Source organism: Oratosquilla oratoria, chromosome 6 (genome assembly GCF_046742065.1).
Source record: "Oratosquilla oratoria isolate Oo_2021 chromosome 6, ASM4674206v1, whole genome shotgun sequence".
Lineage (NCBI taxonomy): Eukaryota > Metazoa > Arthropoda > Malacostraca > Stomatopoda > Squillidae > Oratosquilla > Oratosquilla oratoria.
The window spans coordinates 66,323,616-66,345,352 of record NC_134782.1 but is presented as its reverse complement, the minus strand read 5'-3'; the positions used below and the strand labels follow the sequence as shown (position 1 = coordinate 66,345,352).

At 41.6% G+C, this 21,737-nt stretch overlaps 4 protein-coding genes across 4 annotated transcripts in view; 1 reads left to right on the top strand and 3 right to left on the bottom strand.

Annotated features, from left to right (window-relative positions):
• Positions 1-21,737, bottom strand: part of LOC143026544 (uncharacterized) — a 339,242-nt gene that overhangs the window by 185,985 nt on the left and 131,520 nt on the right. The window lies entirely within an intron of this gene.
• On the bottom strand, positions 2,811-4,361 carry TBC1d7 (TBC1 domain family member 7). The gene has a single exon (XM_076187109.1). It carries the CDS (start codon positions 4,359-4,361, stop codon positions 3,408-3,410), a length of 954 nt encoding a protein of 317 aa, XP_076043224.1. The 3' UTR covers positions 2,811-3,407.
• On the bottom strand, positions 4,385-16,989 carry LOC143026542 (uncharacterized). Its single transcript, XM_076187110.1, has 3 exons — positions 16,823-16,989; positions 6,531-6,623; positions 4,385-4,653 (listed from the first exon to the last, which is right to left on the bottom strand). The coding sequence occupies exons 1-3, from the start codon at positions 16,853-16,855 to the stop codon at positions 4,462-4,464; spliced, it is 318 nt and encodes a 105-aa protein (XP_076043225.1). The 5' UTR covers positions 16,856-16,989; the 3' UTR covers positions 4,385-4,461.
• The window catches only part of LOC143026539 (hemocyanin A chain-like), a 14,799-nt gene continuing 13,664 nt past the window's right edge, over positions 20,603-21,737 (top strand). The window contains exon 1 of the mRNA XM_076187102.1: positions 20,603-21,737. This exon is cut by the window's right edge and continues 756 nt beyond it. Within this exon, the coding sequence (XP_076043217.1) occupies positions 20,951-21,737 (787 nt within the window). The 5' untranslated portion in view covers positions 20,603-20,950.

The window sequence follows — 21,737 nt, the reverse complement described above, 5'->3', positions numbered from 1 at the left end:
TCTCTTCTATAGACTCAGAGTATGATATTGACCAGAGGCTGTTCTGGGTGGAAATAGCCAGTACTATTCCTCTGCCTTTGTTCAAGTTTTGTCATAAAGCTACATGAAACATCTATTCACCTCCTCTAATAAACTTAGTGTGATGGCTGTCCAGAATGAAGTGTGTTTTGGTGCCAACTCCTCATACTGTAAGTTCTTCTTTACTATTTTCAGTTTCCCATCACTTTCTGCTACAGCTGAAGCTTGTCAGCTGTATTCTCAGTGCCATCTCATTCATCTCCTCCAGTATTTTAGCTGCACCAGATTTTTTTTTAGTAATGATCCTGATTGGCTAGAATTTTGCTGCCACCAATATCAAACTACCACCTGAAATAACTGGGCCCAGTAGCAATACAACTAAATCTATGAGTATCATCACTGTCTTCAATCATTCTTGACCACACAATGACATCTGGACATTCTAAGAGCAATTATTATCCACAGCCTGAAACAAAACTGCCTGGGAACCCAACATCCTACATTCTTCCATATTTCAACCAATAGAAAGATTGATCCTAAATACATACATACATACACCAACATCTTTTTCCCCCTTACAAGGGAGGCAGCCAAAGTCATAAATCCACTCCTCTCCACTCCTCCCTCCTCTTCTTGGCTCCTCATGAAGAAAAAGAGAAGACAGAGAAATCCCTTTAGGCTGCGTCGAAACATCATTCACATGTACTCCCTAAACCCCCCCATCCCCCACTCACTCCCATCCATGCATCATAGCATCATCCATACACAACCATTCTCCACTTACCCTTATCTTCTCCCTTTCTTCCTCAACAGACATTCCCCTCTTTCCCAATGCCCCTTTTGCCCCATCCATCCATCTCATCCTTGGTCACCTCCTCATAACTACTCCCTTCACCTCTGCCTTCCATACCTCTTACTAATATGCAGAATATACATACCTACCTTACCAAATCAACATGGGTTCAAAGAAGCCCACTCCACCAGCACACTGCTCACAGACCTTACCCAAGTAAGATGACAAAAAAATACTGCAGCTGACAAACTACCTAGCCAGTATAGAATGCAGAGTATCTAAAAACAACCAACAATTGGGAAGCAAAGACTATAGAACAGTCCCCAAGGGACCAAACTATCATCAATGCTACATATCCTATTTCTGCATGACCTTCCCACCTCCTTGTATAGGGTACTGTTTACATACCAAGAGGCCTCTTCCCCCTTAAAAGGAAGGTAACCCACTAAGATTTGCACCCACCTCTCACCCATCCAACACCTATTTGTGTTCCTTTCTATCTTACTTATAATAGGGAGAGGGCATTTAGTATATGTAGCTATGAAATTCTTACACTGGGGCATCAACCAATATTTTACGGACTATTCTGAAGCACCCCTATGGATCAAAGCTGTTCATCATTTGTCTATGTTGGGAGTTAAAAATATCTACTCTTGATAATACTTTTTTACTATAGCTGTTCCTCCTTTATGCTATTCCCTTCACCATTTTTATAACTACCTCTTCTAGGGTATGGGTTTCCTAATTTTATGCAATGAAATGAACCTGATATTCATCCCAGAGCACCACCACTTGTAGGTACCCATAGTTGGTTCCTGAAAAAGCAAGAAGAGTTAAGTCTATCTGGATGGGTGTTATAAGGATGGTTAAACAATGGGAGGAACATTTATAGTGGATTGGATAGTGAGGTTGTTTGATGTAAGCCTAAGAGAGGGGAGTATGCTGGAGGAGTGCACTGCTTTAAAAAGGAAATGAGGAAGAATGTTAATGTAGTAACTTTACAAGGATCAGTTTATTAAGTGGAGTTGGAAAGGCATATGGAAGGGTGTTGAGAAGGTAAGGAAATGGATGGATGAAGTGAAGGGGGCTTTGAGTAAAAGGGTAATGTCTGTTGAGTAGGGATAGGAGAAGGCAAGAAATAGGTGTACGAGGAAAATAAATTTACACAGCCCAATGGGATTTTCTCCTCGTCGTCTTTATTTTCACACGAGGAGACAAGGAGGGAGGGTTGCTGTGTAAATGAAGCAGCTGGAGCTGTGGATGTGCTGTGTCTTGCTGTATTTCTTCTGACCTGGGCAGGGGACAGGGATGACCCTTCATTCCCAAAAAGCTAAGATGAAAGGAATGGATGATGGGCGAGAGCAAGATGGGTACACCTAGGTCTCTTAATCCAATACTTGCCAACCTCCACTTGCGCAGATGTTTGGGCCCAGGACATAAACCCACATTGGGAATTGGTGGTGTTTTACGTCCTGGGCCAATTCCTGAAGTGGGTTTATATCCTGAACCCAAATGTTTGACAAGTGGCGGTTGATGAAGGTTGGATTAAGAGACCTATGTATATGTAGAAATCTATCTATATACCAAATGGCTTCTTCCCACTTATAAGGGAGGTAGTCAGCCAAGGGAGATGCCCATCCCAACCCATATATCTTAGGTCCTCATGAATCAAGGGCTATCTCTGCCCACCACATATTGCCCAGGTCAGAAGCAGTGGAGCAAGCACGGCACATCCACAGCAGGGCCTAACAGCCCGAGCTGGCTTATCCCCCAATGCTTCATTTACATGGCAACTCTCCATCTGCTTCCCCTCATGCATTAAATCATTTAATAAAATGACATCTGAAAACACTAATGACATGTTACATTGATGGATGCTGTGCTAATACATATAACAATCTAGTTATTTTGTAGGAAATTACTTCTGATGGAGGGCATTTATCATATAAAGAAGCAGCATTAACAAGAGCAAAGGGACAAAAAAAGTGAAAACTAACAATTCTTTTCAAAAATTTATTACTCCGTTTTTGCATCTGGCACATTGTTACCAAAAACTTCCAACTTTTTCTGACCTCCACAGTCCTTATAAAAACCATCAAATACTGTTTTGGAGATCTTCAGCCTACAAGCTCTCCCTGAAGATCTATGAACCACCAATACCCACCCACCTAGTTAAGATTGTCCAAAGTTAGCTAGATCAAAATCTATAAAATGAATCGTTAGGTCTTGGTCTTCTTTAAAATTATGACATTCTTTGCATATTTTGTCATGACTATTGTCAAGGACTTGATTTACCGAGATCTCTTCAATCTCCAGTCCCACACAAACCTAGTGATAGCTGGAACAACACAAAGTATGGCAAGGTGCTGAAAGTAACCCAGATACTTAGAAAAATCAACTGATTAATCAGTTGCTCAGAAACATATCAACAATACAGAAAACCAACTTTACAGAGCACACAATACTCAAATGAACACAGTTCAACTATAGCTGTATTGAATAAATTCTGATCTGGGACTGAGTTGCCAATTAAGATTCAAAGAAAATGGAGAGCTAATGGGTAATATATTCAATGGATTACATGTAAAATTACAATTCAATTTGTGGCACTACTGACACCTTTCTGTGTGCCAGTAATTGCCACCTTGTGCCACTGTTCCATCGAAGATGAAACCACAACGTCTGCCCCTTTTTCACTCAACTTATTTAGTTCAATGCACATTTCATTTGCACTTCCACACATCATAAGTGAGCATTGCAAATATGTCAGAAGAGCTGTAAGAACATATCCCAAGACTTTGTAACAACCAGCAACTACCTTGTCCAGAACCTTCTCAGCTGCAGACTCTGGGAAGATGCCACAGAAAAGACTTTGGCAGAAGGACTGAGGAATGTTACTCGAGAAGAATCCAACTTTCATCAAGTGCTGGTGCAAAGTTTCATTGTCCTTCTTGATCATCCCACTTGCATCCTGGATGGCTCCTTCAATGGCTGCCTTGTTCTTCTCAATATCTTCCCATAAAGCAGAACACATTAAATAAACATCCAATGGATCTTTATACATAGTGACAAATCTCTCAGCAATGAGGAGGAAGCACTTATTGTTGTGCGTGCGAAGCTGTGCCAATGGGTTGAACAGGAGCTTGGCATTGCTGATTAACCACATCATGAGGTAATGACGAGGTTTGGGTGCTTTACCCTGATCATAAGGTTCAGAGACTGGGAGTGCAAGAGCTCCTGGGGTGATGGAAATGAACTCCTGTGCAAGGCGGAGAGCCTGAAGAGTGCTCCACAAGTCCTCGTACATGAGTACCTGCTGCTGGTGGGCATATTCCCTTGCCCCCGGATGCCGTGGCGTGATACCGAGCAATAACTTCCATACCAACGTTCGGTAGGCTGCTGGCAAAGTCATACGTAACGAAAAATTTGTCAATTTCTTCTCATCCACGGGCTGGTCTTTCAGCAAAGTTTCAATGGATCTTTTCTCTTCCACACACCGAAAGCCCACCTTTTCATAATACTGACTTCTGAAATTCCTCTCATCATTCATGATTACACTTTGACATATATATGGCTTGAGTCAAATACTTCAATATGTCTCTGTATACAGGATGTAAAGTGATGAAACCATTTATTTGTCTTCAACTACTTCACTCTTTCTCCATAACAGGTCCTACTATTCCATTAAGTTCATCAAACTGACTACAGAGAGAATTCAACTGTGAGAGCACTGTTGTCATAATCTGCTTCTGCTGGTTTTGCAGCTCAAGAATATCAGTTGATACAGACTTCAGTTCCTTGCGGAGCTGCTGCACGTTCTTGGCCAAGTCAGTTGGAGAAACCTAAAGAGGAGTTTTTCATTAAACAGAATTGCATGGTTAAGAATCATGAAAAAGAAACCAATATGTCTTCAAATAACCTTTTTCAAACTACTACATAAATACATGTACATACATGCATATATATATATATATACACATGCATATAGATGCATGAATACTCAAAATTGCTTAGAAGGTGATATAGCCCAAACTGGAACAATATGTAAATTCAAATTTAAATATAAAAATTGGAAATCAGTAATATACACTAAGCTGGTTTTTTAGGATGAGGCACGATCCTCATGAGAAAAATAGACATTTTATTTACCAGTTAAGTGTTATTTTTCTTGACAAGAAATGGGTCAGTAATGTAAAGGGAGTGAAATTTGTCTATAGATGCAAGGGGGACATGGAGGAAAAGAACAGTTCCTAGAGGAGATGTGGTAGTTAAAATGTTAAGAACCACCAAATTACAGAGTAGGAGACAGGACCCAAGAAGCATTGTTCCTTTCCTGTATACTACAAAGTAAATACATGTACCAAAAAGCCCCCTCATCCCATAAGATTTACCCACCCTTCACCCATCCAAAACCCATTGGCTGTCACTTCCAATCTTTTATGTATTTAGAGTCATAAGTAACAGAGAATGGAGTGTTGATGTGGGTAAATCATAGAGTAAGAGAGTGGATCTAGGTGAATGAAGAGTCATGAGAAATAGGCATCTAGGGATGACCACAAAAAGAAGACTATGATTCACCAGTCTTGGATCATATGCTGGTCTTTTGATTGACAGTTATTACCCTCCCAGATGAGAGCTCAGAGCTCATATATGACATTACACACATACACTACTCAAGAGATAAGCAATGTTACTTAGGACTTCCGAGGGGATACAGACATGTCCTGTTGTGTCAGCCATAGTTCTAGCACAGAGTATGTTCCAATATTTGTGGTTGTAATGTTTGGCTATTATTATTAGGTCATCAGCACAAGTGAGCACTTTGACGTTTGGGGTGTGAAAGTTGGTGTCAATAGGTTAAATAGCACTGGTAACAGTATTGCTCCTCAAGGCACCCCTTCATACACTCTACCAGCCAGTATGTATATCAATTATTTCTTGTTACTGTTGTACATTTTTGTTACTACGAATTTAGGTCACTTCTTTCTGAGGTGGGGAAAAGGCTTTTTGGTATATGATTTTATTTAACAGAGTATGCTGTGGATGTGCTGTGTCTTGCTGCACTGCTTCTGACCCAGGGCAATGGGCGAGATGCAGGGATGACCAGTCATCTGGAAGGAGAGAGAGAGAGAGAGGAGAGAGAGAGAGAGGAGAGAGAGAGAGAGAGAGAGAGAGAGAGAGAGAGAGAGAGAGAGAGAGAGAGAGAGAGAGAGAGAGAGAGAGAGAGAGAGAGAGGGGGAGAGAGAGAGAGGGGGAGAGAGAGAGAGGGGGGAGAGAGAGAGAGAGGGGGGAGAGAGAGAGAGGGGTGAGAGGGAGGGAGGGAGGGAGAGAGAGAGAAAAGAGGGAAGGAAGGAGGGTGGTGAATGGGAGTGGAGTATGTGGTGATGAAATGGATGGGAGTGGAATTATGCCTTTTGATTTTGGCTACCTCCCTTGTCAGGGAAAAAAAAACCTTGGTATATGTATGAATGTACATTTACAGATAGTATTAAAAGCCCATTGTTGTTCTGTGAGGCAAAGCTATCTTGTCAAAGTCCTCCAGTACTTGTCAGGTGGGGTTTGTGGGCAATGCTGGTGGAGTGGCTTTGAATCTGTGCTGATCTGGAAGTTAGCTGCATACCCAAAAGTATGAGACATAGGAGTTACTACTGGACACTTCACTAGTACAAGAGAAAAGGAAAAGATAAAGAATGAAAGAGAAGATTCCAGAACTACTCACCTTAGCCTGGCTGCCTGTTGCTGATGCAAGAGCACTGTATTCCTGGTCCACTTTACACTCCAATGAAGTGAGCTCACTATCAGCCTTACAAAGCTAAGGGATAAATAATGAAGAGTTAATATAATAAAAAATAAAAATACATATATAAAATAAAACATAAAAAGAGAGAAACATAAGCACAATGACTGGTTTACAAAGCATAGTGTGTAAAATATAGAAGTTGAGACTCTTTTATAAAAAATGCTTTGGATATATATATATTTTTCTGGGTGGTGGTTGTGTGTGTGTGTGTGTGTGGTGGGGGGGTACTTAATATCCCATGTCAAAGACGATACAGGGTTATTTCAACAACTTGTTCTAGGGCACTCAATTGATTGATTGATTGATCAGCAACTTGATCATGACAGCCTGACTTATGGTCAACTATACTGTCTCAACTTGAACAGGTCATCATTTCACTGTGACAAGAATAAGTTTTATAGAGCTTGTGGCAGAAGGCATAAAAGATTCAACTTTGCTATTTTCTGTCATCTTTTTATGACAACTTGTCATGTCATTATGCTGGCTACCCCACATACACTTACCTAAACACAAACACATACCATAAAAATATATTTGCACATTTGCCGAGGTTTTAATATTTGGTGCTGCCTTCCTTATGCTTCACCACATTCCTCAGCCATTTAGGAAGACTCACATAAATTTCTGAGGGTCTGGGGAGGTATATTAATCCATGCCTCACATACAGCAGACTCGAGCCATGAAACAAACTAATATCCTTTCCCATCAAACTTCACTTCACTATTGACCACAGGTTTTCAATGGGGTTCAGGTCAGAGGAATTACCTGGCCAGTCATTAAAGAAGCTCACATCACAGTCCTTAAGCCATCCAACTAGAGATCTGGCAGTGTGACATGGTGCACCATCCTGCATAAATACCATAACCCCACACTTGTCAAATGCGTCAGGTAAATTGTCACACAACACCTCCAGATAATTATGTTGGTTCATATATTGGATTTTTGGGGAGCACTGAGTTCACCAACACTCTGAGTAGTGGAACATCCCCAAACTACGATCGAGTCTGGGTGTTTGGTGGTCCCATAAGTGTACCTTGGGTCTAGTGGGTCGCTACCTTTGGCCCGGTACACATGTCCACCACAGTTACAAGTGACAGTGAAGGTGGCTTTGTCACTCCAAAGTACCTCGGGCCACTGTTGAGGAGTCCAATTATGATATTTAAGTGCAAAATCCAGCCCACATTTCTTCTGCTGCTTGGTAAGGATGGGTTTCTTAACCTGCCGGTGGCTACTGATCATGACAGCCTGACTCAAAAGATGTGTAGCGTGACATGGCCTTTAGGTGTATCTAAACATACCACTTCACTATTTTGTGGCTCTTCTGTGGTAGGATTTGAATGACAACATATCAAATTGAGGTATATGTTATTCTTCGGAGCTTTTTACATGATTAACATGTTTACAATCTCAATCTGATAAGAGAAATTACTTGTTTTGTGCCCCCACCAACTCTCTGGTCCCACTCAAAGCTTCACAGGGATAGATGGGATATATATTTCTTTAATGGACTGGGGTACAGATGGGATAGGGAGAACAAGTAATCAGGCCAAGTGAAAAAAATGGTAGAACATAGAAAAGGTGGGTGAATGAAGTACATGAAGCTACATAATCTCATAGACAAGATGTTTAATAAAAGGAAATGTGTGTGAGAAACTGAGTTGGAGAAGGACGTACGCACTAATCCAATGACTTGTTCAATAACAGGAACGAACTTGGAATGAATGAACAGTATTTCTAGGGGATAAACAGAAAATTTTTCAGATGGTTTACGTATGAAGGAATGTAAGGGACAACTTGGATGATAAAAGTGAAAAAGTTGAGGCTGTTCTTCCTCCATTCATAACCACTTTGCTAGATGTGTAACATGTTACAAACTCCGAGTACAAATGTACCAGGAAATGTTACTCTTGTTCCATCTATCTATATACCAAGCGCTTCTTCCTAATTACAAGGGAGGTAGCCAAGTCAAAATGTATGCACCCACTCCCACTGTTTCCACTCACATTTCTTCCCTCTCATCTCAGTTCCTCACGGATGAAAGCTCATCTCTGTATCCCATCCACTGCCCTGGGTCAGAAGCATACAGCAAGACAGCACATCCACAGAAAGGCCACTTCACTTAATCAGCAATCCCAGTCTCTATCCCCTCATGCAGAAAAAGAAGACTAGGTAAAATCCCTTTGGACTGCATCAAAATATCATTCACATATAACCACTCCCTAACCCCCACTTCCCTTCCTTGGATCACGGCATCATCTATACACAGCTATTCTCCACTCATCCCTATCTCCTCCCTTCTCCCTTCCTTGCTCAACAGACATTCCCCTCTTGCTCAAAGCCTCTTTCACCCCATCCATCCAACTCATTTTCAGTTGTCCCCTAAAGTTCACTCCCTCCACCGTTGCCTTCCACACCTCTTTTACTAATCCTTCTTCACTCATTCTTTCCATGTGTCCAAACCATCCCAATACTCTTTCATCGACCCTATCTTCCATCTCCTTTTCCATCCTAGCTTTCTTCCTTACCTCATCATTTTCCACTATATCCAACCTTGTAACACCTACCATACTCCTCAGACATTTCATCTCAAACACATTTACACTTTTCCTCCTTCCCTGACTTAAATTCTAGGTCTCTGTTTCATGCACTGTCATCGGTACAATCACCTCTTCATATAGTCCCCTCTTTGCATCAATTCCCAAATGCCTATTTCTTACAACACTTTTTAATCCCTCAAGGCATTTACTTGCTTCTCTCAGTCAACAATTTACTTCCTCCTCCATTCCTCCCTTTCCTGCCACATGCAGCTCCAAATATCTAAAAATACCACCTTCCTCCAACCTCTTTCCTTAAGACTTCCAACTTGATGCCATCCTCTCCCCTTGCATATCTCATCTCTTTACTTTAACCCACATTTACCTTCAACTTTTTCTTATCACATTCCCTGCCATGCTCAGTCACTAACTCCCTCAATCACCCCACTGCCCCTGCCACAAGCGCAGTGTTATCAGCATACAACAACTGACTCACCTTCCACTCTTCTCCATTTTCTTTAACCATCTCCTGCCCATTACTCTCGCCTTTACCTCCCATCCATGTACATGTTGAACAGCCATGGCAACATGACACATCCCTGTTGCAGTCCCACCTTAACTTCAACCCACTCACACTCTCTCCATTTCCAATTCTAACACAGGCTCTATTAATCTCGTAAAAACTCTGACTCCCCTTAATCTCTTCAATACGAGTCAAATTCTCACGTGCAGCATCAGCTACCTGATGTATGATGATTTGATTCTGCATTACAATACTCACATTATAAAGTCACAGCTGCATTACTCATTCTCTTTCACTCTGAATATTAATAACAACAGAAAATATGATCAAACCAGTTCACAGAATATGAGTCCCTGAACTACAACTAGAAAATAAATATAATCAAGACGCCAATGCCGGCATCATCATATACTCACGCGCACTTCATGACACCTATGTGGGTATCATCGTGTGGAAGGGGTTAACAGCATTCCCCCATCCCATATATCTGCAATACCTCCCACAATGCATTTCTGTCTAGCTGTCATAAACCTTTTCCAAATTCATACATACATACATACATATACCAAGGCTTTTTCCCCCTTACTAGGGAGGTAGCCAAAAAGGGAAAGGCATAAAAACACTCCCACCCATTTCATCCCCAAATACACTCCACACCCCTCCCATCTGAGCACCTACTGGATGACGGGTCATCCCTGCACCCTGCCCACCGCCCTGGGTCAGAAGCAGTGTCGCAAGACACAGCACATCCACAGCAAGGCCGCTTCATTTAATCGGCGACCCCCCCTTGCATATAAGGAGAGGACGGGGAGAAATCCCTTCGGGCTGCGTCAAAATTTACTCACACATACTACCCCACCCCCCACCCCCCTGCCCATTCCTCCTCATGCAATCACAACATCATCCATATACAACCATTCTCCACTCACCTCTGTCTTCCGTCCTCTCCCTTCCTTCCTCAACAGACATTCCCCTCTTCCCCAAAGCCCCCTTCACCCCATCCCTCCACCTCATCCTAGGACGTCCCCTCATGTTCACTCCCTCCACATCTGCCTTCCATACCTCTTTTACTAGTCTTTCTTCACTCATTCTTTCCATGTGTCCAAACCATCCTAATATTCTTTCATCAACCCTATCTCCCAAATCCTTTTTCACCCCTGTTCTCCTCCTCACCTCCTCATTTCTCACTCTATCCAGCCTAGTAACCCCCACCATACTTCTCAGACACCTCATCTCAAACACATTCAAACTCCTTCTCTCTTCTTCTCTTATGTTCCACGTTTCTGCCCCATACAGTGCTGTTGGCACAATCACTCCTTCATACAGTCTCCTCTTCACATCCATTCCCAAATGTCTATTCCTCATTACACTCTTTAATCCACCAAGGCATTTACTCGCTTCTCTCAATCTACATTCTACCTCCACCTTCACTCCACCTTTTCCTGCTACACTTGCACCCAAGTATCTAAAACTATCCACTTCCTCCAGTCGCTCTCCCTTAATGTTCACTTCCAGTCTACTGCCACTTTCACCCCTTGTACATCTCATCATCTTACTTTTACCCACATTTATCTTTAGCTTTCTTCTATCACATACTCTCCCAAACTCTGCCACCAGCTTCCTCAATCCCTCCTCTGACCCTGCCACAAGCGCAGTGTCGTCCGCAAACAACAGCTGGCTCACCTCCCACTTTTCTCCATTTTCTTTAACCATCTCCAATCCCTGACCCACTACCCTAGCATTCACCTCTCGCACCACCCCATCCATGTATAAGTTGAACAGCCAGGGCGACATAACGCATCCTTGACGAAGTCCCACCTTTACTTCGAACCACTCACTCTCTCCATTTCTAATCCTGACACAAGCTCTACTACTCTCATAAAAACTCTTGACAGCTCCCAAAAGCTTTCCTCCTATCCCATAAATCTGCATAACCTCCCACAGTGCCTTTCTGTCTACCCTATAATAAGCCTTTTCCAGATCCATGAAAGCCCAAAAAACATCCTTCCCCTTTCCTATAGCTTTCTCACATATCTGTCTTACCACAAAGATCTGATCTACACAACCTCTACCTGTCCTAAATCCACACTGTTCCTCACCAATTACTCCTTCTGTTCCTCTCCTAATCCTCTCAATTAAGATCCTCCCATAAGCCTTCCCTACTACACTCAACAGGCTAATCCCTCTGAAACTACTACATTCACACTTGTCCCCTTTTCCCTTGTAAAGAGGAACTATACAGGCACTTCTCCAGTCCTCCGGTACTCTACCCTCTCTCCAGCAAACATTAAATAACCTCACCAACCAGTCCACCATCACTGAACCTCCCTTTTTCAGACATTCTGCATGGCATCCATCCAGACTAGGTGCCTTACCTGCTTTCATCATCTTTACAACTGCCTTCACCTCATCCTTCCTTATTTCTCCTCCATTCTCCTCACTCTCATTTTCTTCGCATTTCCCACTGCAGCTATATTTCCTTCCCTATCCTCCTTCACATTTAGCAACTCCCTAAAATATTCTGCCCATCTTCCCCTTACTGCCATCTCTTCCATTATCATCTCTCCATCTGTACCTTTTACCTTTTCTTCCCTACTTGATTCGCCTCCTCTTCCTCTCTTAATTTCTTTCCAAAACATCTTTTTATTACTTTCAAAATTTTCTGTCATACTCCTACCCCATTTCACATCTGCTCTCCTCTTTGCCTCCTTTACCTTTTGCTTTACTTCTCTTTTCTTTTCTTTGTACGTCTCATATGACTCCCCCGTCCTCTTTTGTAACCAATCTGTGAATGCTCGCTTCTTCTCTTCTTCTTTGTTTCCTCATCCCACCATTCACTACCCTTTCTTCTATTTCCCCCTGTCCTTCTTGTTCCACACACCATCCTTGCACACTTTAAGACTCCCTCCTTGAACCATCCCCATTCCTCCTCCACACCCATCTCTGCTCCATCCTTTACTCCCTCCCACTCCTCCTTCAGCTTCTTTTCGTACTCCTCCTTTTCCTTTTCATTCAAGGAGTTCACTCTAAGAACCTCCCTACCTTTTGTCCCTTTCCTCTTTCTCCATCTATCCTCCACTCTCAGCTTACCTTCCACCAAAAAAATGATCTGATATTCCCCCACCCTCTCCCCTTAGCACATGTACATCCTTAACTCTTCCTATCATAATCCTATTTACCACTACATAATCCATTAGTGCCCTATCTACCACCCTTCCCTCCACCACCCTCTCCCATGTGTACTTATGCTTGACTTTCTTCCGAAACACTGTATTTGCTATCATCAACTCTCTTTCTAGACACATTTCCACCATCAACTCTCCACTACGATTCTTTCCTGGAACTCCACACTTCCCAACCACTCCATCGATTGGACCATTTCCCACCCTAGCATTAAGGTCTCCCAGTACTATTACATTGACATTTCTTCCTAAACCCTCTATGCACTCATTTAAATCTATCCAAAAAGCCTCCCTTTCTTCAACACTCTTCTCACTGCCAGGCCCATATGCACTTACAAAGACCCACATCTCCTTTCCCAGTTTCACCTTCATCCACATTATCCTTGAGGAAACCTCCTTCCACTCCACTACCTGTTTACCTATCTCCTCACTTACTAGAATAGCCACCCCTTCCCTCACTCGCCCTCTCTTCACTCCTGATAACCTCCCACTTACACTCCCAAACTTACACTCACCCTTCCCTTTCAACTTAAGTCTCACTCAAAATTCATAAAGGCCCAAAATACATTCTTACCTTTTCCTAAAGCTTTCTCACATATCTGTCTTACCACAAAAATCTGATCCATGCAACCCCTACCTTTCCTAAACCCACACTGTTCCTCACCAATTACTTCCTCTGTTCCTCTCCTAATCCTCTCAATTAAAACCCTTCCATAAGCCTTTCCAACTACACTTAAACTGATCCCTCTGAAACTATCACATTCACATTTGTCAACTTTTCTCTTGTAAAGCACAACTAAACAAGCACTCCTCCAGCATTCTACCCTCCCTTAGACATGCACAAAACAATCTCACTAGCCAGTCCACTATAACTGTACCTCATCTATTCAGACACTATACACGACACCATCTAACCTTACCTGCTCTTTTCAAAACTACTTACACTTCATCTTTTCTTATTTCTCCTCCACTTCCCTCTCCCAGTATAGTCATTTTCTTACTGCCTCCCTCTGTTACCACTAATTCCTACCTATCCTATCCTTCACATTCAGCAGCTTTCTAAATACTCTGGCCACCTTTCCTTTCCTTTATCACCTTCTCTTCTGTTAACATTTGTCCACCTTCTCCTTCTACCTTTTCTTCTCCATCTGACTCACCTCCCTATCCTCTCTTAACTTCCTTCCAAAACATATGCTTATTACTTTCAAAATTTATCATAATCCTCCACCTTTATACATCTGTTCTCTTTTTTGGCTCCTTTATCTTTTTTGTTTTGCTTGCTCCACCAAAACCTAAATATAAAAACTAAGCTCCATTCCAACAAGAAATTACACTTAATTTCTGCCTTGCAGCTTGGTACAGTAAGTAGTCCTACAAACTTCTGCCAATTTTCATATCATATACCAACTGATATGTAGTTACCGGTACTCAGTAATTTAATAAGCATATAATATATCTATTTTTCTTAACCTTTTCAGTACACTCAAATAATCTATCTACAATCTTCACACATTATTGATAAATTCACATTACATAAAAATAGTCTCAGGTAAGAATGATGGAAAATGAATACTTTCTCATAAATTAAATGATGAATAAGTTGGAAGGTGGTGGTGGAGGAGGAAATGGAGGAGGGGGAGGAGAAGGAGCAGCAGCAGCAAGAGAAGGAGGGAAGGAGTACGCAACTACTATCCCACAAGCATCATGACAAAATATTTGCAAAATTCCTTAATTCTCACTTATTTTCATGGTTTTCTACATGAAATTTTAATGCAACATCGTGTTAATTTGTTATGTAGGAAAACACATGTTTTATTCTACACTTGTTTTCATAATTGCTGTAAACAATAATTGAAACCAAAATTTCCTATCTTATGAACAAAAAGGAGAAATATAATATTTTCTGAAGGAAGTGAGGAATTTGTGTGTCACTGGTGTCTATGTGGAGCAGGAGTCTGCAGGGCTGCCAACTGTACCAAGCTGCACGGCAAAAATCAAGTGTAACTTCTTAATGGAATGGAGTATAGTATATCCAGGTAAATTTTTACTTTCCCAGAAGCAAGAACCAGAATTTACCACAGACATTAATTAATGAAACAGTGTTTTTCAGGAAGCTGCATACACCTAGGCCTCTTGGTATTATTTTAGTTGTGCACACCTACACAATATAGCATTAGAAAATTAGATATTCATTTTGTAAATACATGAACATAGTATGTGATTTTCTTGTCAGAAATAAATTAAAAAAAATCTTCATACAAGCATATCTACTAATGAACGTAGCCACCAGGATATGGTACAGATGCCATTATTGACATCTGTCCAGTCCAGTCACTGCCAGTTTGACAATGGCTTTCACATTGTGGACCAGGTATTCTATAACTACAAGCAACATTAATAAGTGCTGTTATATAGACAATAGGACTTCCACTTTATGAGAGAACATGGGGTTCTGCTGTCATCTTTTAATTGCCCAAAGTATAATAATAATCTGGCCCTCAGCATCCGTGACGATGACCCAGATGTTCTTTAGAATTTGAGGTATTGAATTACTAAATATTGGTAAGGATACATAGGTTAGGTTAGAATAGACAAATTTATCACCCTTTCATTTCTTCAACTTCAGCATCTATCAAAACAAACATGGTGTATCATTCAACCGCTGTGGCTTCATTTGTTAGTAAATTGGTTTTAGCAACTTTTTTATTATTGATTTCTGCCAAGAAAATTTAATATGTTGATGTATTATAATTTACAAAATTAATAATTAATTTTCTATTGCTATATTGCATAGCTGTGCACAACTAAAAATTTACCAGTCTCTTAATCCAACACTTGTCAACTGCCACATGCATGAATGATTGAGGTCAGGACAAACCAACTTCAGGAATTGGAGTTTCTATTTTATGTCCTGGTCCAATTCCCAAACTGGGTTTGTCTTGGGCTCAATTGTCCTTACAGGTGGTAGTTGGCAGGTGTTGGATTAAAAGACGTAGGTGTATTCCTACAACCTGGTATCCTCTTCGCAAATGCTTTCCAATTTTCTGGCATGCGTGATTTTGCTCTCTGTTCTGGTACATTTTAGGCATTGCTCTATCAAAAGTTCTGTACTTTGCCATAAACTGAGGAGCAATTCATTATTATTTTTTCTTCCATGAAAAAACTTTAATTCTTTTTATTTGCTCTTAAAGAGGTCTATTATTTGTTCTTTTTCAATATCACAAAAAATATTCACTTAAATTTCATATAAAATATCGGTACTTGGACGATTCACAAATTTCATCCTATCTTAATGAAATCAAAGATAATCATGCTTTCAAATGTAGATTATGGTATGAATGTTTGCTTGAAGTTATTCTGACCAATACTGACACAGTTGAGATAGATCTCCACCGAGGCCCTCCGAGGGAATTGTCTGTACCTTACCAGTCACTTGATCCTGCTTGGTAAGGTTGCAAGGTGAGAAGTGCGTGTGAAGTTTTGGTACGCTGGAATGGCTATGGTTGTGAATGAAGTCTGAAATCATTCAATCATACTAGTTTGGTGCTAGCATATGATTATGATATATATGCAACACTCATCTACCCCACCTCTGATGTCTACCTAAATATACACAACTGCTTTTTATACCCAATAACAAGCCTTTAATCATAAAAAAGCAAGTTAAAAAGTCTACCGAGTAATTTGCCAGAACAATTAAGTAACGCAATTTCTTCGCAATTCAAAACTTTGTACCGGTACTCCACTTTTTTTATTATCGATTTTTAGCCTCGTCTAATGCCCAAATTAAATAATTTATTTAGTCCTTCACCTCACACATTTGAAACATATGTATATAGAATGTATGTCATCCTCGATTAATTTGAAAACAGAATGGAATAGCATCCTATGAATACGGTACCCAATCTTTAGTTCAGTTTTTGTAATCAGTAACCACGGTACCCAATCAACCAGTGGAACAATTATCCTTACCAGGACATTCAGTTTTTCCACAGCAGTCTCCATAATATACTAGTTATACTGAATACACTGAATGAACGTGACCTGCTCAAAAGAACGTGAATTTACTTTGACTTCATTTCTTTTGAGTACCCTGTGTTTACTCTCGATCGAAGTTCGTGAACGACAGTGACCCTACATATAAATTTGAGACGTTTTCTGAACGAACATAAATAAATAAATCAATCAATAAATAAATGAATAAATAAATATATGTATACATCGCTCATTATTTTTCAGTATTATCTTTATACATGGTTATACTTTGTATTAGGAATTGTATCTTGTGCGCACCTTCAGCAATTTGCAGTAGGAATACATTACAGACTATTTTCTTGGTGTGTTTGGATTTACCTTGCAATTATTTAATCACAATAGGCAGGAAAAGAACTACGCTCGTAGGGTAACGGGTCTGTGTCTCCATTTGTTAAAATTTGCTTCAAATTAATTTATGTCATCTAACTGGACCTTTTCCTTCAGCCAGAAATATATACATTTTTGAGGAACACTGCATTTTTATCCTACAAACGGTTTGTCCATTTTCAGTTTCTTTGTGGTCTCTTGTTAGTTTTTTTGTCCCATGCTGAGGTTAGGTGAGACACATTTATTATTTTTGGCGGTGACCTCTCATCACTGGGAGAGATAAATAACAGACGAACGTTCGATGCAGTCACACCCTGAGCACGGTAGCTGCAACTTGATGTACACGATCCACGGCTTACTCCAGTACCAAGGTGGTGGGTGCATATACTATGAGTGGAAGGGTAGTGAGGTAAACACCAGAAACCGATGGAGTTATATTACTAACGTTTCGCCCTGAAAGGACTTCCTCAGAGTGTACACAAACAATTCGTTGACAGTTTATGTACTCCCAGCTTATCCCGTTCCTCCCCGATCATCTTCGCTCCTCTCACACCTCCGTTCGGCCTCGCGAAGAACCAAGCCTCTCGTTAACCTCACCAACTTGACAAATACGTCATGGTAGTTGCTACATGGAACTGCTGAGTATTATAGAAATACCAAAAGCTTACTCTCTGATTGTTGCTTTCCATGGTGGATGAGGGCGTGGGAATGAACCCTTACATCTGAGTATATAACCAGACATGCTGCTACAAGTAGGGGTGGGCTTGTAACCTGCCCCCGTCAAATCCATCAAGCCTGTTACACGGGTGGCAGGTTCATATGAACATACTGAGTCAAGCCCAGAGTGAACTTCCATGAATTTCTCCATGTGGGTGCCTGGAACATTCTTTGTCTTTCATAGGACGCTAGATTACTATTTTTTATCATCAGAACTCAAGAGGCTTAGAAGATATATATAATGATTCTTTGAGGTTAGGATATCGGGCAGTGGTGAGGTCAGAAGGAGAGGTTACAGTTAACACTGGTCAGAACTCAGAACAGTGCTACTTTAGCGTGTGGTCTACTTGGTCTTTCTACGCTTCAGTGTGCAGCCTTTGGCATCCTTTTCGTATATTGACCGGTCAGGAGCATTCAGGTCATTTCACAACGTCGACTACGGAAACTGAGGTAGACCACACGATAAAGTACCACCCTCAGAACACAAACAGGTACACACCTCGGGGTAGCCGTAGACATATCTAGCTGACTACAACTCACTGGTATAAAAGTTCTTCTGGTTGATTAGTGCAGTGTCGGTGAGGTTAAGGTATAGTTTGAGCTTTATACATTTTTACTGAGGCTTGTGAACTTGAAAAGGAGATGTTTTATACCAAGCTTGACGCTACAGTATTTGGCGACAGGAGGCGTGCAGAGGTCTGGTGATGCCCCGGGGCCAATTCCTTGATTGTATGCCCCAAAATTTCAAGTATAAGGTCTCATAGTACTGAGAAATATGTTGAGAAAGGGAGATATTTTGAATATGTAAACACAGATGAAACAAAAAATAAACACTTTATTCGATTTAAATATAAATCAACCAAATGTATTAAGTTCTTTTCCACACATGATGCCTCATGAATGACCCCCACCCTCCGTTTGGATGCCTGGGGCCACCGCCCCTACGGACCCCCTCCGCTCTGTACGCCACTGTGGGGCAACTTCAGTGTAGTTTTTGACACTGACAGAGCTGACTATGAGGTATGTATTGGTCGCTCTGGCTCTGGAACCAGGAACACAAACAAATTTCTCAAGGTGAAGGTTTCTTGGTTCCTGCATTCAGAGACGAGAGCCACACTGATGAACTTGATACAGTAATGCCGGAGGTGTGGCAAAGGAGATCGATCACATACTTGTTAGTACTTGAAGGAGAACTCCACAAAGCTGCAGAGTTTACCAGTGATATGTTTTTTTTAGACCCAATCATAAATTTGTGGTTGCAACACTCAGACTGTGCGTCTGGTTCAAGAGAATTGCGAGACGTAATCCACTTGAATTTCATCTGGATAATCTCAGGGATGATGCGTGTGCCTAGGAGTCTGCGCTGGCCGTCGTTTATTTGGAATGCTTGGCGCCACTGAGGATCCTGAGGCATATTTCTTTGTGTGAGGCCTTCAAATATGAAACTCTGAAAGCTGTCGTGGAGAGCGCACAAGGTTGAGGAGTGGCGTGGCGTCGCATGAAGCACTTAATAATATTGATACTAAGAAACTCAATCAGTTTTGTCCACTTTTTGTATTGTTCCAACACCTCTCACTTCTTCCACTGAAGGCAGATACAGCTTTTATATGCTTCTTTTGTACTGTCTGTCAGATGGGCTGTGGACCTCTTTCTTCTTCTTCTTCTTCTTCTTCTTCTTCTTCTTCTTCTTCTTCTTCTTCTTCTTCTTCTTCTTCTTCTTCTTCTTCTTCTTCTTCTTCTTCTTCTTCTTCTTCTTCTTTTTATCTAACGATTTTTTCGGACCTCACGCGTTTCAGGGCTGCGACATTATCCACTACACCACCAGATCTCGTTTTCCCCAGATTCCATATCAGTCTTTTGTGGGCTACCTTGTCTAAAGACTACTTTAGAATCCAGATAAATGTGGCGCATTCCTTTCTTGTATGATGTTTATGACTTTTAATAGAAGTTCAGACAATTGAGCACACATGATTTCTGGCGAGGGCCGAGCTATCTATCCGATATCAGTTTGTTTATTTCCGGGTATTTTATCCATTCTTCTCTGGTTGTTGTTTCCAAGACATTCCTAACTAAATTAATTAGAGAAAATGGTATATAATTGAATGATTTTTTCTCTACTGACCTCCTTGTCCTAGGTGCTATGTACTGTATATATTACTTTCTATTAGGACAAAACTTCGTCCGTCTTGCGAAATCTTAAAAAGAGAAATAAATGTGTGTGTGTGTGTGTGTGTGTGTGTGTGTGTGTGTGTGTGTGTGTGTGTGTGTGTGTGTGTGTGTGTGTGTGTGTGTGTGTGTGTGTGTGTGTGTGTGTGTGTGTGTGTGTGTGTGTGTGTGTGTGTGTGTGTGTGTAAGAACTTTGTCTGGCTGAGATAAGATGATTGGAAGGTTGTTGTTCTTGTGCCCTCTTGAGATAAAGTATGATATGCGTGTGCTAATGTTCTGAAATTTGTATTCTCCAAACTCTGAACAGCCTAGTCAATGTCATGAACAATATTATATACTAAAAAAATAAATTCAAGTCTACAGGTATTGGTGGATATACTACAGTAAGGCAACAACGCTGATAGAATTCTCACTCCGAATAGGGAATGAGAAGATCCTGGTGACGAAAAAGAAAAAGAAAAACCTTTTCCGAACCTGATCCTTGTTTTCTTGCTTCCTGACAACTATCTGTCTGTGCTTCAGTCATCGACCGTGATCATATGTGCTCGGGGACATCAGTGGTCTTCAGTGAGCGCTAGGGCCTGTCTCTCCGGGCCTATGCGTAGTACCAAATTTCATGACCGGTCAGTCGAAACTCATTCTTACCGTGGTTTTCTGATCGTTCCTGAAACATGAGAACGAGTCTGTCTGCAATAACGACGTCTACGTGACGCGTGTTGGCAAGACCGCAAAACTGGCGAACCTTGAAAACTGCTTGCTTGAAACAATTAGGTGAAAGTTTCCAGTGACATACTCAGTGGACTCGATTTGTGTCCAAGAACCTTGAAACAGACCGTTCCTTTTATTCACGTCACGATGAACTGGGGTGTTTTTGTGTCGTTATCCTTCCTCCTGGTGGTGGGGTCTGTCGCCGAGGTGAACGTCGCCCGTAAACAACAAATTATAAATAGACTTCTGTTTAAGGTAACAGAACCTCTGCGTGCTTACTACACTGACCTAAAGGACGCGGCATTACATTTTCAGCCCACAGGCATTGGTGCTCAATTGAATCAGGATTATGTAGAAGGCAAGACCCACAAGCGAAAGGCTTGGTTCTCCCTCTTCCAACCGAACCACAGGAGGGAGGCTATCACCCTTGTCCAGGCCATGCTGGAAGCTGAAGACTTCGAGCACTTCATGAAGATTGCAGCCTTCTTCAGGGAGCGACTGAACGAGGGTGTTTTCGTGTACGCCCTCTACGTAGCCGTCACACACTCCGACTTTACAAAGGGTGTGATCCTGCCACCTCTCTATGAGATTACCCCGCACATGTTTACCAACGCCGAGGTCATCCAAAAAGCCTACACCGCCAAGATGACCCAGTTCCCCGCCAGGTTCAAGATGGAGTTCACGGGCTCCAAGAAAAATCCCGAAATGCGAGTGGCCTATTTTGGCGAGGACGTAGGCATCAACTCGCACCACGTCCACTGGCACATGGACTTTCCTTTCTGGTGGACGGGCTATGAGATGGACCGCAAGGGGGAACTCTTCTTTTGGATGCACCATCAACTGACAGCGCGCTACGACGCCGAACGACTCTCAAACTACCTCCCGATGGTCGAGGAGCTCTACTGGAACAGACCCATCAAGGAAGGCTTTGCCC

What these genes read in the sequence shown, in the direction of transcription:
- TBC1d7 (XM_076187109.1), bottom strand. Translation starts at nt 4,361, where the DNA reads ATGAATGATGAGAGGAATTTCAGAAGTCAGTATTATGAAAAGGTGGGC.
- LOC143026542 (XM_076187110.1), bottom strand. Translation starts at nt 16,855, where the DNA reads ATGGAGACTGCTGTGGAAAAACTGAATGTCCTG. An exon ending in TGGAAAAACTGAATGTCCTG is followed by an intron (nt 6,624 to 16,822) that starts GTAAGGATAATT and finishes TTTATCCCTTAG; the next exon opens with CTTTGTAAGGCTGATAGTGA. An exon ending in CAACAGGCAGCCAGGCTAAG is followed by an intron (nt 4,654 to 6,530) that starts GTGAGTAGTTCT and finishes ACTCCTCTTTAG; the next exon opens with GTTTCTCCAACTGACTTGGC.